The sequence below is a fragment of the Pseudorasbora parva genome, chromosome 25 (genome assembly GCF_024679245.1).
Source record: "Pseudorasbora parva isolate DD20220531a chromosome 25, ASM2467924v1, whole genome shotgun sequence".
Lineage (NCBI taxonomy): Eukaryota > Metazoa > Chordata > Actinopteri > Cypriniformes > Gobionidae > Pseudorasbora > Pseudorasbora parva.
In genome coordinates, this window is record NC_090196.1 from 6,952,726 (window position 1) to 6,965,860 (window position 13,135).

Here is a 13,135-nt window from a genome sequence, read left to right on the forward strand (position 1 = left end):
ACTGCATATATTATCAATTACAACATCATGGCTGTGTAGAAGAAGGATCTGAGTACTGAAATGGCCAGCCTGCAGTCCAGATATTTCACCCATAGAAAACATTTGGCGCATCATAAAGAGGAAGATGCGACAAAGAAGACCTAAGAAAGTTGAGCAACTAGAGGCCTGTATTAGACAGGAATGAGACAACATTCCTAGTCCTAAACTTGAGCAACTTGTCTCCTCAGTCCCCAGACGTTTGCAGACTGTTATAAAAAGAAGAGGGGATGCCACACAGTGGTAAACATGGCCTTGTCCCAACTTTTTTTGAGATGTGTTGATGCTAGGAAATTTTTTAATCAACTTATTTTCCCTTAAAATGATACATGTTCTCAGTTTAAACCTTTGATGTCATCTATGTCGTATTCTGAATAAAATATTAAAATTTGAAACATCCACATCATTGCATTCTGTTTTTATTCACAATTTGTACACTGTAAAAAAAATTGCTCCAATTGAAAATGTTTTAGTGACTGATCACATCTAAATTTTTCAGTTGGCCGAATTGAAATTCTGAGAACTGATGCAATTTAATTTACAGAAATGAAATTCTGCTAACTGAAAAATTTAAATGTGATCGGTCACTTGAACATTTTCAATTGGAGACCTGCATTTTTTTTTACAGTGTAGGCCTACAGTATCCCAACTTTTTGTGGAATTTGGTTTGTATTTTGACACAGTACTAGGTCTCATTATGAAATATCCCAATATGTTCATATAGAGTAAAACATAAATGGACATATATGCACAGTTATCAGAAAATCCATGTATTCACATATATCTTTATTCCACATATTATATATGTTTAAATCATTGCTGCAGTCTTAGTATAGATTTTATGCATAAAAAAAGACATTTAAAATATTATAATGTTACTTATTGTCAGGTGAGGCAGGGGATGAAGGACTCAATAGGTTAATGGGCATTTTTATTAGACTTCAAAAATAAACAATCAAAACACAAACACACCCCTTCATGCTTGGAACTGGCTCACCTTAGATTATACAGTACCAGAAGTCTTCAACCCGGCTCCTGTAATAGAGCTCGTGCCTCCACCTAGTGGCAACAAAATATAAAACATTATTTATACACAAAATATTATTTAGATCATTTAGATCTGCTATTTAGCCTACTGTAGCCGATAAACATATCTATCAGATCCATCTTTGTAAAGGATGCCTGAATCAAGCCACGGCCAATGTTACGAAGGAACTGTTTCCTTCTGCTCTGACTATGCTTGTATTGCGTTGTATAAAAATGACTTGAACTTTTCATTATTCAACGTCTGGAATGCATGGCAGATCATCTTTTGTGTTATTTTGACAAATTGTTATATTCTTAAAAAATGCCAGTGCCCTCCACTAATATTGGTAACCTTGGTAAATGTGAGCAAATGCGGCTGTGAAAATAAATCTGCTTTGTTTATCGTTTTGATCTTGCATTTTAAAAAACACAAAATTCTAACCTTTCATTGAAGAAAACTAGACAAAGTGTGTGGGGGGAATCACATTGTGATTTTTTTTTTTTCTCAAATAGATACACACACAGAGAATGCCGGTTAGACTCCTGCAGTGGCGTGCCTCCACCTAGTGGCAGAACTGCGTTCGGCTGAGGAATGTATACTGACATGACGGGTTTGATGATAAAAAAAGAAGAAAAAAAGGCGGGTTTGAATTATAATAAACAGATAATCAGTCAATAGCCAAAATATATTCAAAAGCCCGAACACACTACACACATACACCTTACAGTCCACATTTGATAAAAATAGAGATTGCAAAATTACATTAATTGCCTTATCATAAAAAACAAAACAAAAACAAAACAACTGATTGTACATTTTCCTAGATATTTTTGATTAAGTAAGATAGGCTATTGTAAATCACACACTCTGCAAAGTACAACAACAACTATAATAATAATAATAATAATAATAATAATAATAATAATAATAATAATAATAAAAACAACAACAATTCTTTATAGCTTACAACAACAACAACAACAACCATGTGTCCTTTAATTCTTAATGGCGCAACTTTGAGCAAATAAGAAATAGTGACAATGTTCCAAATAACTAGACTAGCGAATTGTCCCAAATATAAAGCGACATATTTCAATATTACGTGAACATTGTTTGTAAATACGATAATATTTACAAACGAAATGAATAGTATTATGCTAAATTAATATATGTCATTAAATGCATATTTTAAATAAATAGCCTATTCATTAAAAAAATTGTGAATTGTGTAGATTTTTATATAGGACTATATTTAGACCCCCTTTTTTCTTTGGTGACTGAGTCTTTGTCGTATAAAAGATAAAATGGCACTGTAATGGATGTTATTTGTGGGTTATTGTTCTCTAATGACGCAGTTGTTTGAGTTATTGTGCTCGTATGACGCAGTTGATTGTCTTATTGCGCTCCTGTGATGAGTTGTGTTAAATTTGTTTGTTTCGTGACATCATCGAGAGTAATCCGGCGACATTCCACCGCTTCAAGTCGAGCCAACAATAGATGTCAAGTTCCTTGTAGCAGCGCGGAAGTCTGTCTAGGTTTCAGATGATTCTGCTGTGTTTGTAATGGCGAATGATTAAAGATTCCTCTTACATCAAACCGCACAGATTTCACTCATGGACTGGAGCCCGGGATCGCTCATGATGCAGCGGAAGATAGGCCACCGGAGGCAGGTGAGAGGAACTTCAACCGCATTATCAAGAGTTAACTAACTGTGCTTCACCTGAAAATAAGCTACTGCAATTGTTAACTGAGAGCCAACAGAAGTTCAATGAATCACATGGTAGATGTGTGTGTGTCTGATTTAAAGATGAGCATAGCCTACTTCACCAGTAATATAGTGAAGGATGTCTGACCTAAAACTAAAATACCTGTTTTTAATGTTTTAAATATGTTTTAAAAATAAAACATATTTAATGTGCCTGGAAAAATACTAACATTGGCAGTTTGATAACATTGATTCACAGAGAATGTCATGTTCATGTTCATAGAGAATTTATTTTTTGCTCTGTCAAAAGATTACAGAAATGTTTTAAACACAAATCATCATAATGAGCAAGGCGTAAGTCAGATGTCTAATACACTGAGGTCTTTAACAGGCTGTCTGTCTTCAGTTTCCCAGATTGAGGTTTTAGAATGTGCTGTGAAATTGAGGGAAGTACCTCAGCAATATGAAACCAAATCAAGACTTCCACTAAGCCATGAAAAGGTTGAATGTAATGCTTTGATTGTCTCTGTGAAACTGTCACTTGATTCAAAGCTGTCATGTATCAATACACACAGTATCTGAGATACAACTTGTGTTTGGGCTCATGCTAAGCAACACAAAACCTTCAGCATGTGCTATTGTGCTTTTTGTTCTGTTGCTGTGAACGCTAACCAACTGTGGGAAGGAACAGTATCTACTGTAGGATCAGATTCTACAACTACTGCTATTAAAAAATGCAGAAACAACATTCAAACCCTGATGACATGATAACTGAGTCACTGTCATGGTATTTATGGTATTCTCAGGCATATAGGGTTACATGTGTCAAAATAAACTTTCAGCAGAATATCAGGAGAGCATGAAAAGAGTGTTTCAGTTTACAGTAGCCTATAATGTGAATGCAGCTGGACCGGTGTGTTTATTACTATTCCTCATTAGAGTAAGAACACAAGGACAGAACTGACTGAACAGTACATGGAGAGGGTTGATACTGATCTTGAGTGCTTTTTTCTTTTCTTTGCCAGAAATAGCCAGAGTTATTGATCTCTTATCTTACAGATCTCATTCTTAAGATAATACATTTTTATATACAATAGACAGTATATATTGAAAACAAAGAATTAGTCAAATTTTTCTGTAATTAACCACAATTAAATACTTTTTAATATTATATTTGAATAATTTCACAGTTACTCTCTTAATGTAGAAACAACTTTAAATTTTTTGTAATGGCATCTTTTATGAATGAAGGCCAGTATCACTGATACTAATACTGATACTGATGTCCATAGGCGCCGATACTGTGGGTGCTCCGGGGCTCGAGCACCCACGGAAAATATCGAGCACCCACGGAAAATATCGAGCACCCACATGTGCCAGACTGCCAGTCAGGGACGGATTGGCAATCTGTGCGTTCTGGAAAAGTCCACAACGGCCGTCCAACCGAGGGCCATCGGCCAAAAAACCTCAAAAAGTATAATAACTGTCGCGATAGTCAATGATAATAAAATAATGAGCTCGATAATGTTTCCGGCCGCGATAATTTCCATTTGCATGCTTGTTTGTTTTCGATGTTTCTCTCGCTGACGGAGCGTGCGCCTCGTCCGTTTGGGGAGATGTTTAAACTCGACGCGCAGACTGGGTGTGTGCCGTGATGAGACGTCAGGCTCGGCCAGATTCGTCTGGATCTCGTGCTTCTTCGGTTGCGGAGCCGCAGGCAAAGTTAAAAGATTTGACGGGCACACCGCCAAGCGAAACGGGGTCTCGCGCACTCCAGGTTTTTGCAGCGTGCACCCTCGCGCTCGTGCGGACGCGTATAACAGGACGCGAGTATAACCAGGCAAACCTACACTGATGTTGGCAGTTTGATAAATGCAAGTTAATTCTTCAGTTCAATGTTTGTGTGCTAAAAAGGCAATAAGTTCCTGTAGATATACGTATTCTCCTTTTTTGACAAATAAAGGCATGTCATCAATGTCTTCTCTCTAGCTGTATCAAAATCTCACCTAGCTTTCCTCAGAGATGGTCAAGTTTTGTGCATGATTACTAGGGCTGTACTAGAATAATCGAATATTCGAATATTCGTTCGGTGAGGTGGCATTCGATTTTCAGTTTTGAGATTCGAATATTCGTTTTTTTTTTTTCAACACGTGACTTCCGTCGCGGACTCATTCTCACTCATGCTTGAAATAATAATAATAAATTTAAAAAAACACCGCAACATGCTTTCAATAAAAGCATCGTGCATTTTAAAGATTTAAATTAACAAAAAGTCAGAATAAGACAAAATAAATCCCTTATATAGAATAAAACTAATTGTAATAGATATTACATTTTGTGTCATTTTAAAAACAATTAATTTATTCTTATTCAACTGTTTATAAGCATGCTACCGTGTTCTTTATTTATTACAGTTCGTTGAAATCACTGTGTGTTACTAATTTAATTTCTGTTTTGGGATTCATTTGTTTTAAAGAAAGGTTCGTTATTAATACCTTATTAAAGTTCTTGCTCTCAACAGACTTTGTGTTTTGTATCACTTGTGCACTGTCCGTTTTCGGAGCATAAACCTGCCCGTGTAATGCGTACCAGAAACTGTTCTATTTAAAAGATTATTAAATGTTTATTAATATTTAAAGAATGTGTGCCACCTGATCATATTGCACCAAATGCAACACTGCACTCCACTGGGTCTGCAGCAACACATTTACGATGCCGAAGAGTGAAACGTGAAGTCGTGAAAGATGATACAAATGCAAACCGACACTATTATTATATATTTAGCCCCACCCACCGAAGCTTCGAATATTCGATATTGATTGCCACCTAAGCTTCGAAGCTCAAAAAATGGCATTCGAAACAGCCCTAATGATTACATGATATATTTGTCTGTATTTGTGAGAATTGGCGCTGTCCTGATTTGAAAGAGATGCTACTTTATGGCTTTATTATCAATTAAATAGGTGTGTGTGTTCGTGTCGGCCGCTGTCCATTTCCTAAGGTTCTGAAATGCAAAAAATGTTTGACCAATTTTTTTAGGTCTTTTTTTAAAGGCCGCCTGCGCCAATGAGCACCCACGGAGGAAAACATAAATCGGCGCCTATGCTGATGTCTCTATGAAACTGATCTTTTTTATCATAGACATTTAATATTACAGTATAATTGAAAACTTTATAATTATAGTATAAGTATTACACTATAATTGAAGTATCAGTTTCAACATTTAAAAGGCTTTAAAAAAATAACGTTTCATTTGAGTGATTTGAACAATCTTCAAACAAACTTCACATAAACCCATTATAATAAATGTCATATTTACCTGCAGCCTTTATATATAATCAACATACAGAAATTGAATAAAGTTAACACACACCTTTGCTTAACTGCATAAATTATAATTTAAAGCCGCAGTGCGTAACTTATTGCACTCTAGTGGTTAATAAACAGAACTGTATGCGTCTTGAGGAAGAACATCGCAGCCGGATCTACTTCTCTCTGTTAAGGCACGCAGGGACTGTGATCCTCCACAGCGGCTCCTACCAGACCGCTCTGAAATAGTCCCAATATAAACACTTATTATAAGTGTACCGTAATGATTCAGGGTAAGACAAAAACACAGTTTGGAAAATGCACTGATTTTGCCAGCACTAGTAAGAACACTAGGACAGAGACAGAGAGGGTTGATCTGAAGTGCTTTATATTCTTATATACAGAGTATATATATATATATATATATATATATATATATATATATATATAATATATTACACTCACATTTACTGTGTTAAGAACATACTGATAGTACATTTCCTCCTTTTCCTCTTCTTGTAAATGAGTTTATTGTTCTGAATTGTTTTATTGTGTGTTGTTGTAGGGGAGCATTGATCTTTTAGAAACCATCGGAGTCGTCAATGAGAATGGCAGTGAAATCTCGTCTATGCCACCAGTGGTAAGGCCTACAGCACATCAGCGCTCATCACTGGCTTCAGTGGGAGACCACTAGACAAAATGCTTCTGTTTTAAATTAAATACATTTTCATTTCAAATTATGTTATCAGTGTAACAACCTGAGTGAAACAATGAAGTGCACATAAAACATAAAGCAGGTTTCAAAGTGAATTTTATTTTTAAATTGAATTATTTGAGTGGAATGATGAACTGAAAGATACATTACGCTGACATAAGCAAAACCTGGTGATCCGTGGCTTGCGGCATCTTTTGTGCTTTATAATAAACCAAAATGAAATGATTTTCAGCGTGTTCTCACTTTTGTCCCCACTGTACCTGTTTAAATGGTTATGCACACAAAGGGAAGTCACTAGAATGATATGAACGTTTGCATAGGATGTATTTATGTGAGTAAATGGAAAGGTTTTCATAGTAATGTAATAATTTATTATCACTGATTTCTTTCTTTTTAATCTCAGCAACCTCCTCTGACCTTCGATTTTGTTCTTGTGGCAAGAATCATGGATGATGAAAAGAATAACTGCATCAGAAAACAGAAAGCTTTCATCGAGACGTTGAAAGCTAAGAAACTGAATGTACAAGTATGTTTTGGCATTTTTTTAGTTCTGCTTAAAGAGTTTATATCAAATGTCATGACGTTTGAAGGGGAAATTCCTCATCTTATGATATGAAAGTGTAACTAGATATGGTTTCCCCCCCAAAAATGGTCAGAGTTGCATAATTGCTGACACAACAGTGTAAAAAGCAGTGAAAACTGCAGTTCTGTTTTGCATTTCATTGCTCAAATATTGTGTCTTTTTTTCTAAATGTGTATAAAGTTAATTATACAATATGATGTTAAATTAATATTACTATTAAAATTAGTTTTAGTCCAAAATATATTGTGGCACTGCATTGCTATATTGTTTGGAGAATGTACTAATAATGAAACCCTTTCTTTACTCTTCTTATTCTGTGTATTCTATTTCTTTTTGCAGAAATTTAGAGATGACGATAAGGTATTTTATTGCATTAGAGCACCAGAAAAGTTTTTCGAGACGTACCGGTATCTCTTAAAAGTGTCTGACGCCTGTAACTGGAGCTGTGAGCAGCAGGGCACTATACCTCAGTCAACCAGGTAACACTCGCAAAAACACATTTGTTTGAAGGACACAGCACGCAAAGTAATAGGGATTTGTGATTGGCATTACTTTGTAGATCACTGTCCATTATCGACTGACTAACAGATTCCTTTTGCCTAATTTGCTCAGTGATATGGGATTTGACCTATCAATAGAGATTTTCGCTCCAAGTCCAATTTAATGGCTTATGACATTTAATGACAAAATGTGCTTGAACATTAACTTGTGTTAATCTGAGTAATCCCTCTCCTCTATCTATGGTGCAGCGGAGAAAGGTGGCATAGCCATGACTAATGTATAGTGAAAAACTGTGTAGTACACAAACAAAGAAGCCACTTTAACAGAAGGGCTTTGATCTGTTTCAGGATCCGTATAGTTGATTTCATTCTGCAACACACATGCATTGATTCTGAGGGTGAGTAACACTTTCCCTAGATATCTCATTCATACCACTTTGGCCTGATTCCAGTTCTATTTTATACCCCTTTGCCTATGCCATCCCCTTCTCCTTCCTCTGTGAAACAAGGGGTAGGGGTAAAAATATTCCCAGAAGAAATGGGACACCGCTACTACACTGTTACACGTCATCTCGAACTCGTCGTCAAAGATGTGTCGAGGTTTATCTCAAAACATGACTGAATATGAACAAAAGATTGGATGTAACACAAAACAAATGATTATTTGTTGTAACAAAAATAATGCTGATATTAAGAGCCCTATGATATCCTTTTTATTTTTTACCAAATTCATTTTTCCCCGTTTTAAAGGACAAAATGAAAATGTCCTGATAATTTACTCACCCCATCTGATTTAAGATATTCATGTCTTTTTTTCTTTAATCGAAATTAAGTTTTTTGAGGAAAACATTACAGAATTTTTCTCCACATAATGGACTTCAATGGGATCCAACGGTTGAAGGTCCAAATCAATGCAGCGTCAAAGGAAGAGCTTCAGTCTCAGAGGGTCTGATCTAGACAAACCTTTTTGCGGTTTAAGGTTCACCGTCTATATAATGGGATGAGATTTAAGTGCACTGACCTGCTTTTTATTAATTTATTAGGAATTTGACAAATTCCGTTAAATTATAGCCTAGAAATCTAGACGCACCCTAGCGGCAGCAAATTTAATCTGCCCGCAAGTGTCGTCTAGGAACTCTCAATACCCTTCTGAGCTGTGTTCCTCAAAATCTGGACGGCCCAATCACATCGTGTATAGAGTCGGCAGGCGGGGCCATAATGACGACGGCCGAGTTGCGTTTGCGTGCTTCTAGTAAACACAGAAACTGGCGAACGGCGGCGGTCTTTCGAATCAGATTTGACCGCGACTCTGGAAGACTTGAAGTTAAGCTTTTCTCTGAGAAAAGAACAAAGAACGGCACTGAAGTCATTCTTAAAAAGGGAAGATGTGTTCGGAGTTTAGCCGACCGGATACGGTGAATGTTTAATCTGTCAACGAGCTCTGCTTCACCTTCGTTGCTCTGGTTGGTGTAGCGTTATCCTATTGCATGCAGAGGGAGTTTGAAAGACAACCGTTTATCCCGCCCCTCGGATTGAGCTGTCTATGGTGAGTTTCCAGACCAAACATCTTGTTGTGGGTCTGGCATGTCAGGCTAGTTAAATTACGCATTATACAGTAAATTCAGTTTTTATCACTGGATTCCTCGATTCTGACCATGTTTTCCCGCTTCGCGAAACTCATAATGCCTTCGGTGTATGCAGGGAAATGTATCATACCCCTTCGTTTGAAGTTTGGTCCTGATAAATCTTTATCATCTAGCTATCTTGACCTTTCCGTACCCCTCCAACCAAAAGAGAATCGAGACACCCCTATTCCCCCCGGTGAACGCACTTCTGAGGGGTAGAGGGTAGAAATGGAATTGGGCCTTTATATTACATTACAGCATTATCTCAGCCTTCATATAGTTCATCTAGATCTGTCAACTCCATAATAATTCTCTCGCTCTACCTGTAGGTGTTTCAGAATATCTGCCCGATCTCATGAAAAAAAATGTTTTTGAGACTCACTTCTGCTTACATGAGGTATGATTTTAGTATTTTATTTCCTCTTGCCCACAGTTTATCTACACCTGCGGTACAGAGTCCACACTGCAGAATCATTACATGCAAATGTGTTGATAAGGAAGTACATCCAATACAGTGTGATCAGTATACATCCGCATTAATGCTCAGCATATACAAAATTAAAACTCAAAACATAATTTCTTTTGAATTGTCCTGTTTCACTCAGAATATCAGAAGTAAAAAGAGATGCCTTTGAAAACATTTGAAACTAATCTACAAACCCACTGCTAAACAACAAGGACCGCTAAATCTACAGGGGCCTCAGTGATCCTCCAGTGGGGGGCCGTGACATAAATTAATTTTAATATATTAATACAATTCTTTAATTGTATTATTAATACGTTAAATACATTTTTAGCCCAAGCCATTTCTCATCGCTGTGTGAAAAACAGATTGAAAACAGCTCAAAACACGGAACCGCTTTATTAACACATGGTATGCAAACTTCAACTCTCAGTTGGAAAACTGGTGTCGCTAATACAATTTTGAAGGATGACGAATAGTGCTGCACGATATTATAGAAAACGTACAATGCAAAAATGTTTTCTGCTGTATATATTGCGATATGAAAACAACATCACAGACAATTTAACCTGTCACCTCAACTGGATTTTGTAATTTGTTACAGGAAAATACTTAAAATAAACAATGAATGTGGATGAAATGGTGGGGAATGGGGGGTGGTGACAGTTAAAGGGTTAGTTCACCCAAAAATGAAAATTCAGTCATTATTTATTTACCCTAATGTCGTTCGAGACCCATAAGACCCAAATTTCCCAAATTAGTAGGCTACTCATTCTAATCTTCAGACACAGATGAAGATATTAGTGTGTAAATCCGATGGCTCAGAAAGGCCTTCATTGACACCAATGTCATTTCCTCTCTCAAGACCCATAAAGGCACTAAAGACGTCGTTACAAAGCCCATCTCACTACAGCGGCTCTACAATCATTTAATGAAGCGACGAGAATAGGCCAATGAATGCCTTTCTGAGCCATCGGATTTCAACACTAATATCTTCATCTGTGTCTGAAGATGAACGGAGGTCTGACGGGTCTCAAACGACATGAGAGTGAAGAATTAATGACAGAATTTTCAATTTTTTTGCAAATTTTTGCTAACCCTTTAAGTGGTTAAATAGCTCTATTAGGAAAATATAATTCATTGTAGAATAATTGGGGTGATTTTGAAGGGGAGTGAATAGAAAATAATAAAAAAATTACAAGCATATATACAATACAAGAAGTAATATTGAAATAAGCATGCTTTATGTTTTCAGGTAAATCCAACAGTATCAGGTGCAGAAATTGAATAATTAAAAGTAAAATAACAGTCTTTACTGTATAAATATAAATAAAATATAACTAATATACTTAATTAATACAATTTACATTTGTTAAAGCTGCAAAAGTAATTTTCTCTTTTGTTGTTTGATCACCGTTGGTGACACAAACAGCTGCGGGTGCATTAGGCTGCTGTCCCTTTAAGACGAATGCACAGCCCTAATATGAATGACACACATCCGTTTCCTTTCTCAGTTATTTACAACACATAACCAACGTTGTTTACAAGGATACTCGCAGAGATGGACATTGACTTTATTTTTCATGTCCGTTCAAGCTCGAAATAAAGAGAAAAATAACTGAATTTGGTGTTCACATGGCGTCTGCTTGGCAAGGGTCATGAAACCCCCCTGCTGCAGCAGTGTTTTTTCACACCTTCGATTTGAAAAGGCTTGTTAAAAGGGGAGTGGTCGACTGTGAAAAGGTGGGATGGGTATTGTGTGGAAAGAGGGAATGGTTTGCATAAATAGGGGAGTGTCATTAGGCACATTAAGATTAGCGATACCAATAGCAGCAGTTACAGCGGTTCTGAGACATGTTCTTGGTTCACGTTGGCATTGTTTACCACAGTGAGATTAAATGAGGGAGGAGTACAGTGAATGAGAGAGCTATGAGTGGCGTGCAGCAGAGATCGCAAATTATTCAGCTCTTCAAGCCAGCATAATTCAGTAAGAAATGAAAATAAAGGTTATTCTGCATTTGCAAACGTGATAAAACTATATTTGTACAATTATGCACGCTGTTTGGCAAGATGAACAACGCTCCGACGTGATAAGAGAACGTGAACCACCCACGAACATGCGATGCGACAGAGATGTGTAATTCTAGATCGGGGTAAAAGCGAAGGGGTTTGAGGCTTCAAAGTCACGACCCCGCATCTGAAGCATAGTAATGATAGCATAACGCCTAGCTTTCCTCCCTGACCGCACGCTGCTTTCAAAACTCCACCATATCTCTACAATAATGATGGAAGATGAGCCTGACAGAAGTGATTGTCTCATGCATATTAACTAAATTATCTTGTATGCATACTACCAGTGCAGGGATTGGACTGAATGAGCTTTATGTCATGAATATATACCAAGAATGGCTCGGAGCGGTCGACGTCAGCATGTGCCCAGCAGCCCAAACTTGGGTCGAAAAGCACACGCTGACGTCAGCATTTGTGACGTTGCTCCGACTAAGCTTTTTAAACCGGAAGACAGAAATCGCTCTGAAAAAAGCAAAAAAAACTATTTTCACATATGAATACCATTAATGAGTACCCTTAGTGTTTTCAATGATGTGCAGCCTATACATATCTGTTTACATCTCAAAAAAAGTGTTTTGGGGTTTCATGACCCTTTAATTATGAATGGATCTGTATAGTAGTTATATGCAGTGGTTGAGGCCAGGGCGAGTCAACCAATCAATTGTCAGTGTGGGCGGGCTTTTATATCTTCTCCCAAACCGAATGAATCAGTTTAGTGTAATATATATCTAGAAACAGTAGCGCCATGGCAGACGGAGAGTGCCTCAAAAAACGAAAGTATAAGACGCATTTTACGCCAGACAACACAAAAGTGTTAAATATAATTAAAATCTTTTCAGCTGTTGCTACTGTCATATGCTGCACTGTTCATGTGGCATATATAATTTTTGCACATTGTATGGGTCACTATATAACATAAGGTAAAACAATGTGTAATCAAGTGATGACCGAATAACAGTAGCCTAATGTAAATGCTAGGTGTCCTAATATGTTACCTGTTGATACTACAACAATGCAAACTTGCGAAGCATGCTCTTAACCTTGCCATTTCTTTACACAAAACTCTTCAGAAAGTGCCATTTAATTATTATTTAGTGCTGGG

General features: G+C 36.9%; 1 protein-coding gene across 1 annotated transcript in view; it reads left to right on the top strand.

Moving 5' to 3' along the window:
- Nucleotides 1-2,484: 2,484 nt before the first annotated feature.
- LOC137064734 (anoctamin-9) overlaps nucleotides 2,485-13,135 on the top strand; it is a 27,698-nt gene continuing 17,047 nt past the window's right edge. The window contains exons 1-6 of the mRNA XM_067436224.1: nucleotides 2,485-2,733; nucleotides 6,643-6,717; nucleotides 7,196-7,318; nucleotides 7,715-7,854; nucleotides 8,224-8,273; nucleotides 9,830-9,897. Of these exons, the coding sequence (XP_067292325.1) occupies nucleotides 2,677-2,733; nucleotides 6,643-6,717; nucleotides 7,196-7,318; nucleotides 7,715-7,854; nucleotides 8,224-8,273; nucleotides 9,830-9,897 (513 nt within the window). The 5' untranslated portion in view covers nucleotides 2,485-2,676. The remainder of the gene's footprint in view (nucleotides 2,734-6,642; nucleotides 6,718-7,195; nucleotides 7,319-7,714; nucleotides 7,855-8,223; nucleotides 8,274-9,829; nucleotides 9,898-13,135) is intronic.